This window comes from Blennius ocellaris (assembly GCF_963422515.1).
Source record: "Blennius ocellaris genome assembly, chromosome: 23".
Classification (NCBI taxonomy): Eukaryota; Metazoa; Chordata; class Actinopteri; order Blenniiformes; family Blenniidae; genus Blennius; species Blennius ocellaris.
This window is the reverse complement of record NC_137672.1, coordinates 15284379-15293116: the sequence shown is the minus strand read 5'-3', so window position 1 is coordinate 15293116 and position 8738 is coordinate 15284379. Positions and strand designations below refer to the sequence as shown.

Sequence of the window (8738 nt, the reverse complement as noted above, 5' to 3'; positions counted from 1 at the left end):
GCTGCCTTCAGGGACAAATGAGAATGTCGAATTAACGTCAACCAAGAGGCGATTTAAAAACGTACATTGACACGTGTTAGAAAAAATATTTTACCTTACGTATACTCATACAACACGATGTGCTTTACGTACAGAACTAATTAGGTTTCACATTTGTACACAATTTTCCTTCGAACATAAATTTGTATTGAGCGCTTTAAAAACTGGAAGCCGAGAAGCAGAAGCCTCTATATCGGGACTTGAACGCATCACCCCTGTCACTCAGTTTCACACTGGACTAATTCACGTAGCTCCAAAACATGACTGCTTCTGTTGTTGTGCGGAGGTTAGCGGCTCTGTCGGGGGCATCTGCGGTGGGGCTGGGGGCATACGGAGCTCACGGTAGGGAATAAACATTAGCTCATTGTCCCCGACTCCCCTCAAGCTAGCAGAACCAAAGCGGTCTGTTTTGCTCGCTGTTCCAGCCTCCGTCCGAAAACATGCTAACTTAAACTTTACTTCCGTTTCTGGCGACTGCATGTCGGTAAACAATATAACTATTGCCGCTGCTAATATTAAATGAGCTCATCTTTTATTCGGCTTACAAATAACAAACCAAGCAGGAAGCTGTTTTTCTTACGAGGACAATTTCGTAATGAAGGTGACCCGCCTACTTTGTGTGTCATGGAGGAGGAGGGCTGAGTAAAGCCGCAGGACAAAATAGTAGAGCAGGGTCGTAATGACCTCAGGATAATTATTGTGGATAAAATGTTTTGTCATATCAGATCAGCACATCTTGGATGTCTGATCCTTGCAGTTGCACCAGTTTGCATGCGCTCATATGAGTTTTAGATGTGCAGAATTCTAGTTATTGTTAGTGTGATATGCAACAAGATAATATAGGTAACTTTTCAGTTCAATGTGTCATTTTCTGTTCCCCCAGGTTTCAAAAACCGGGACCCTGATGATTACCAGTTTGTGGTATGTAATAGATCTGTCAAGACATTTAACTTTACATTTCTTGTCACAATATGATAGACCTGATTGCCATACTCCTTCTCTTACACACACACGCACACGCACGCACACGATACAGGTTTTTCCCTCTGGTATGAGGCTGTTCCCCTGTCTGTGTGTTTAAAGGACTTGTCTTGATTGATGAAAATGGTGTAATAGGTGCCTGACAGCAGCCTATTCCCTCTTCCCACTAGTGGCTCATTAAGCATCTTCTAATTCTCCATTTACACTCTATAGTAGCAGCCTTCATCATAGGACGTTTGATTCACTGAACTGAGGGCCGGTTGGAGAGGGCATGAATGGTCTGAAAGCTCTGTCTCTGTGTGTGTCTGCCTCTCCAGCTATTTGAAACCGCCAACAAGTACCATTTCTACCACAGCCTGGCCCTGCTGGGTGCTGCCCACTCCAGCAAACCTGCTGTGGTGAGTATAGGAGTCGAAGGTTCTCTTTTCAAAAAGTGGATGCTGGTTTTAGTGCATTGTGCATTACAAAATGTCAACTCAACCTTGTGTGTACTTCTCATTGCCTATTTTGATTTAAAAAGGGCCATATTTTGATTGGACGATGACCCATTATTTTGTCTTTCCACCCATGAAACAGTCTGTAATAATTAACAACATTGCTTTATTTAACATATTTACTTTGGTTACCAGCATTTCAATAGGGAGCCAACACCAGTTCATCACTCTTCTCTTTTCAACAGTTATCTTACTTAGACAGAGCAGCAGACTCTGCCTTGCTCGGTTAGATTGTTTGTGATATGAAGTGTGACTTTAGTGACACAACATGTCCCAGAATTGCACCGAAGAGCAGCCACCCCCTCTGTCAGGTGAAATTAGCATTTTGGTTAGGATGGTCTGGTGGCCTGAAAGAGATCAGAGTGGATTTTAATAACATTGTTCCCCATATGACCATGAAATACTGAAATTATAGATCACTTTAATATATATGCTCGATTAAATGGTTGTTGTCATGTTAGTACAGACAGATTCTGGACATATCTGCCAGATTTGGGTCATTTATTCACCCGCTCTCACCAACATTCACAAGTAGAAGCGTTAAAATGAGTTAACAAACTTCAAGATTTTATAACAATTTCATAAAAATGTCATGTGAATAGGCAGAATCTTGATAGCAAACCTGATGAAATCTTCAAGGGGACCTATTTAAAATGTATGGAACAAAGCCTAAGAAGTTTTAAAAATTCAAAAACGAAAAAATGTTGTGAACTGGATGGGGACATTATTGAAGCGTCGGATTAAAGAGCTGTGCTGAAATACGGCGCCTTGTCGGCGACAAAATGCTGCTTTCCAACTATAGCTCAGCTAACATTTGTCCTTGGCTGCTGAAATATTTGTACAAGCTGAGTCACCATCCTCCATTGCTGTGTGCTCCTTGTCATCTACCAAATGCAGCATGCACAGATTCCTGTTTAGTTTTAAGCACACGCTTCCCCTCGTGTATCGTCCAACAAAGTGGACACCACGCAGTGATCAACGAGGTAAAAATGTGCTTTCTTTCCAGGCGGGAACCCTCCTGATAGCCGGCATGGGGATGTTCTGCGGCTCTCTGTACCACCAGGCTCTAACGGGCGACTCGGCACTACGCAAAGTGGCCCCCATGGGCGGCATGGCCATGATCGCAGGATGGCTCGCCATCATTCTCTGAACTGCATGTGACAGCTCACGTTTTCTTCACAAGGGCCACTCTTGTGACACTTAACTGTCACGGCTGCTCACGGATGAAGTGGAGGGCTTGGGAAGGGTTGTCTGAGGGGCGGCGCGGAGTAAAAATGTCACCGACCGAAACAACCCACTTCGTTGTGGGTGTCAGTGAGAGATAAGGTCACGATTAGATTCTTCTTCTTTTTTTTTTTTCTTTTTACCATTGCTGTCTGTGACTGCTGCTTTCTGAGTTAAATAATGAAGGTAAAGGAGGACTGTGATGAGTTTTTACTGATCGAAATGACAATTTTTCTGCAGTAATCACATTAAAATTGTCTGGTAGCTTTGTACAATAAAGGATTGGCAGATGGAGTGAAATAAAGAATTGAATGAGTTTCAAGTTAAATAAATCATGTTTTCTTACATGTGCTTTCCTTGTTTTTTTCCTGAATGGATGATTCATCACCCCATCAAGTTGTCATTTGCTTGTCTTTTGGCAAAATCAATGTCAAGTCCTTTATTTATCACACACAACACTTATTCATAGTATATTGTGCAGTGAAATGATTTGAGTACATGTTCTTCACTGAAACAACAGTTTTTTTTTGATGGGCTAGAAGAATAAAAGATAAAGAAATTACAAAGAGAATAGCACAGTATATTACAATATTAAAAGTAAGAAAGACAATTGAGAACACGGATTTTAAAAGATATATAGATGAATATACATAGACCAGTGTCAATAGTGCAAGTACATAATGTATACAATGTAAATAATTTCTATATAATAATCAGATCTGCTGCATAATATAATGAACATTTTAAAGTTAAAATGAGGTAAAAAGAAGGAATAGTTGGGTTCACTCTGGCATGTTGGATTACTGGGATGGTATTTTTACCAGCTAAGAACCCACCAGCAGTTTATAAAACTCACTATAAATGTATAAACAGCAGCTGAGAGTCCTGAACCGTGCACACCAGCTATGATCTGCAGCAGGATAAGCACATGGCCTGTTCATTATTCTTGCCAGAAAGATTAACATCACCCTAACATGAGTTATTTTCCTACCTCACTATTCTGGCTAAAAACCTGTTTTGACTGCATTTGTTATATTTTCCATTATATTTCCAGTTGATTGATGGAAGTTGTTGGGGTGATTCTTCTCACAGCATGGCTATGGAATGGATTACCGTACATGTACATTGGTCGCATGTATAAAAAAATGCATTGTGAAGAGGAAAATAACAATTCGCACTATTGTCCTGGTCCAGCAGCTGCTGTTCCAGAACCTTCTGTGAATTTGTTCCTCAGCTATTCCTTAAATTCAGCCAATGCAACTGCCCCAGGCAGAGCGTTTTCGAAACCCAAAACGCCATGAAAGTTTTTCTTTTTCACTTGAAAACGTTGTGTAAACGGCTCCTTAGAGCAGAAAGACCTTCCCCAGAGAAATGTTTTGAAGTTTCCAGCATGAAGAACAGAAACAGCCTCTAGAGAAGTCCTTGAAAAGGTTACTTTTCATTCTCATGCTTTGAGTCGCCTGTACTTTAAAGGTTGAGTTCTTCCACTCTTGGCAGTACTTTTAACAACTGTATATGTACCTCAATTAAAATTAATTTAATTATACTTGTGTTTCCTCTAATTGACATCGTGTCAACTTTTATGAAAGGTCAAACTTTCCATCAATTTGACAGCTCATAGTTGATGTTGGTTTTGTCAAAGCTAAATGTTTTAACTGTAGACAACGCCATACATACTGAATCGGCTCCAGCCAATACAACTCAGAGAAGATGAATGGATGGATTACACTCATCGTGTGCTTATAAAAGCCCTCCAAGTTTAACTGTGGTATTGCTATCGTCAATAGAAGATCTGACTCGTGACTGCTTTCACTGGATTCCATACAGTGACAGCCAAGAAGTTTACATTGCCCTCAATACATCTGACACGCATACATAAAACATTCCTGCAGCAATGTAACCTTTAAAGAGTTCACAAATATGCCAGTGTGTGTGTGTGTGTGTGCGTGTGCCTGAAACAGGGGCGCTCAGTGTGTGAATCAACCCATAGGATTCACCGCCTATAGCAGCCACAGGAAATCATGTCTCTCGCGAGCGCTGAATGCCTCCACAGCCTCAAGGATTTGATCCTCTCGGTGGCAGAACACAAAGGAGTTCATTACCAATGGCCTCCCTTTAGCCAGGGCCATGTTCCAACTACTCTGCATTCAAATTGAAAGTGAAATCCATTGAAACACTAATTCTCCTTCCTGACTGTAGGCCCACGAATGGGGACCTTTAGAAAAGAGCTGTATAAATCTCCAGGTCAATTTGCCGGGGTCGGTGCATAAGCCGAGGCTCCGCTCACAAGAGGAGACGCTATTGACTGAACACGTTGCCAATGAGCTCTTGATCACGACTCATAAAATGCTCATTAGAATTAAGTAGCCTTTTGCCGGTCTGGGACCAGGCAATCACACGGCACGGAAAGCTCCCACATCCAGTCCCACAAGTTCATGGGAGGCTCCCGACTGAAAGTTAGACGGTGTCCTGCAGAGTCGGATGCATATTTGACACGCCATCATCAAATTTGCAGCTACTTCTTAAATACTTAAATTGAAAAAAAATTTTTTTTTTTAAAAGACTTGTGATTCTCTGTGAAGATGTGAGCCGCAAATTCAGACTAGTTTCACACAGCAGTCTTATTTTAAGGCTATTTACGTCACTACTTTGCAGCTGATGCTCACATTTAGGCTTCCTGTTGCCAACACAGCATCTCTGTGTTAAAATCCATTAACGGTCTCACGGCAATCTGCTCCAGCAAGCCACATGCAATGTGTGAGCACATGAGAGAGGCAGGGTGAAATGGAAAGTGAGATGAAGGGGGAAGACCCACATGTCTGACTGAGCTTCAAAACCTTTCAATGTAATCCAGACAAAAGCCAATCGATCCATTCATTTCTCAGTAAGTAGATTTACAGCATCTTTATGGAAACATCAGTAGAAAATACTTTCCATAATTCCATATAGACATGGAAGATAAAGGCCTGTCTTTACAGGCAATATACTCCAATAAAGTTGTAGAATTCCTGGACTCTGTTCAGATTCTACGTGACTAATGCTGCATGGCAGACAGTGATGCTGATGGAGCTAATCTTGTTGCCCACGGATTAGTGTAATCCAGCTGTGAAACTACAAATAATACATGTGAAGCTTTGATAAAAAAAAAAAAAAAACTGATGGGATGAGGATTTACCTCTCAAAATGACCAGAAAGAAATTACTGACAAGACTTCGCTGCTTGTAAGGTGAGTGGAGTTGAAGTGGACTCAAAAGCAAATGCTAAAATGACTGATATGAAACCAATTTTGGTTGGAAATTCTCAAGAATCTTTGTGTTTTTGTTAACATGTTGCACATTACAAATAACATATTCCAAAAAGTGCTTCAGGTCAATTGAAAATGCAAAATGTATTCAGCCATTGCACTTTCAAGACCTCCCCTTCACCCAGTGTCAACTGGGATTGAGTTCAGCATCACATGACCCCAACTTGGATTATTAGGTGGTAAAAGCGAATGGATAGATGTTGTTGTGCCCAAAGAAATGTTTCCATATGCATGGCCAGAGTAAACTCTTACAGGCCTCAGGGCTACAAAATGGTACATCTTTCCAAAATCATACATTTAATTTGAGATTGTGCCTCATCAGCTGTACCCTTCAAAATAGAAAAGCACAGCTCTGCTCAGTTCTTGTGCTCCAGTCAGCCATGACGGCATGGTTATTAACTAACACATGCAATAGCCAGCATCCTTATCCTCAGGCCATGTTTTCGACTGAAACATATGAGGTGTCTCATTTGAAAAAGAGCCAGCCGTTGCATTTCTTATACGTGTATTCATTCATTGGGCGAGAAACAAGTGTCAAAAATGCCACAGTTAATTCCTTTTGATTTAATGCTGCAACACAATAAAAAATGAAAACTCGGGGAAGACAGTTTTTTCGCAGCCATTATGTGAAGCCTTTTAATTCACAGAATGAGAATCAGGATGGTTTACAGGAACCCAGCCCACTGGCAAGGAGTGTGGTTGTGCCTCTGTCTCAGTCTCTACTATTGTGCGCATCAGAGAAAGAAGAAGCCGAGATACTAACGGTAGATATTGTTAATTAATCCTCCAGGGACCTCCCCTGCTCTTTTATTGCTCCACTCAAGAATATATTATTTAGTCCAAAAAAGCTTCCTCCTTTTCCTCTTTTGCCCTTAACTTGTCTTTCCCCACAGACGGATTTAATTACATCAGCTTCCCTGCGTCTGAGGCAGAAACAATTTCTTCTGCCACTGATTTCTTGTCTGTTTTTGGCCAAAAGTAAAAAAAAAAAAAAAAAAAAAAAGCAGGTGTATTTTCTGGAGTCATCGGTCATGAAGGGGTAAGTTGATGGGGAGCTTAGGGCATTTGATGGGATGACCATGGATGGGTGTGCCAGGCCTTCTTTACTCGACGACCCAGAGCTTCCTCCTGCTCACTTCCACGGACGGCGAGACACACAAATAACAGCCAGTCGACACACACAGGCAATATATTAAAGTGCATGCTGTATAATACACACCACAGCAGCGCCAAATCCTCTCTCGGAGGCATCAATCAGGTGGTTGGCGGCTCACACAGTGAAGCGGAATGGCTATAATGGCCATTCGGAGCGCTCCCACATCCCGATCCCCTTCCTGACCTTTTCAAGCCACTTAAATGATGGTCAGTGCAATTGCACCTTCAGATAGATTATTCCCTCAGTTCAATGGACACCGAGTCCTCATCGCTACAGCCACGCTTTCTCGGCTTTGCACCCAATCATTTCACCTCAGGCTGCAGCGGATGGGATGACAACAATGCATCAGGGGAGCTAAAGGGGTGACACTATGGGGAACCGCCGTCATTACCGCATCACCAAACAGCCACAATCCGCAGCAGCCGTCGCGCAGAGTAATGTAATGTCTGGGAATTGTTATTAGCCAGCTGGGAGACGGTATAGATGGCGGCGGTGATTGGGATTATGTTGTGCAAATGATGCAACATAAACTGTTTTTAACAGCCCCGTGAAGGTTTACAACTGAGAGCAACAGTTTAAAGTAATAAATAGGCCTTTTCTCCTGGATGGGACCCAAACACATTATAATGCAGGCTCATCGGTGGCATTTATGAGCTGAAGAAACTTTCAGGACCTCTGTAGCAACACACAAGTGATAAAAAAACTACCCTATCGTGCACATTTGTTCAGAAATATACCGTTTTGAGTTCATTTCCCCTCAGGGTAAGGAATCCCTCCCACAATCCAAACACATGCCTGTCCGGTCCTTTAGTGATCATGAAATGCCGGTGTAGGTTTGAGTATTTATCCTGCCTTTTGCTCGCTGTGAGCTTGGAGAGGCTCCAGGTCTCCACAACCTTCTGAAATGAGTATGACAGGTGGATGGACTCAGTAATTGAAAGGATAAAAGAAAGTTGAGCATCACTTTCTCATTACTTTGTCATAACACTTGAATGACACATTTTTCCCGTTTGAAGAAAAACAGTAAGGTTTTGTCTCTACTCACTGAATGTGTCTGATGGATTGGATGTAAGTCATTTCAAATCAGCCAACACTGGGCATTGTAAGCCAAAATATATATATTTTTTGTCTTCTGATTACTCTTGAGTCTAATGATTTTTTTTCTCCTCAGATTCTAGTTTCATTTTCCTCCACTTTCCTCCTGTCCCTTTCCTCCCCCCCTTCTCACTCTTCTTTAACTTTGCTTTCACTAATGTTGCTGAACAAGCATCGACTTGGTGCCAGAGGCTGAATCGTTGGACATCGCACCATCACTTGACCTGAAAAACGTTTGCCAGCTTGATCCGACTCTCAGGGAGGAACATTTTCAGAGCAGAGAGACATATGGAGGGATGTCAAGAGGGCTGGTAATGTTCCCTCGGTGCTCTCCTCCAGGGTAAGGGGGGAAAAAAAAGTTTTGCACAGAGAGAAAAAGTTGAAAGTAGCATTTTGAGAAGATATTTCAGTCATTTTTTTTTCCAAGTCTCACTCTATCTGCTGA

The 8738-nt window shown here is 41.9% G+C and overlaps 1 protein-coding gene across 1 annotated transcript; it reads left to right on the top strand.

Annotated features, from left to right (window-relative positions):
* The first annotated feature begins 260 nt into the window (after positions 1-260).
* Positions 261-3027, top strand: tmem256 (transmembrane protein 256). The gene is made up of 4 exons (XM_080519249.1): positions 261-381; positions 923-960; positions 1338-1418; positions 2521-3027. The coding sequence occupies exons 1-4, from the start codon at positions 300-302 to the stop codon at positions 2662-2664; spliced, it is 345 nt and encodes a 114-aa protein (XP_080375375.1). The 5' UTR covers positions 261-299; the 3' UTR covers positions 2665-3027.
* The last annotated feature ends 5711 nt before the right edge of the window (positions 3028-8738 follow it).

Coding starts and splice junctions, on each gene's coding strand:
- tmem256 (XM_080519249.1), top strand. CDS start 300: ATGACTGCTTCTGTTGTTGTGCGGAGGTTAGCGGCTCTGTCGGGGGCA. Junction 382..922: donor GGGGGCATACGGAGCTCACG/GTAGGGAATAAA, acceptor CTGTTCCCCCAG/GTTTCAAAAACCGGGACCCT. Junction 961..1,337: donor CTGATGATTACCAGTTTGTG/GTATGTAATAGA, acceptor CTGCCTCTCCAG/CTATTTGAAACCGCCAACAA.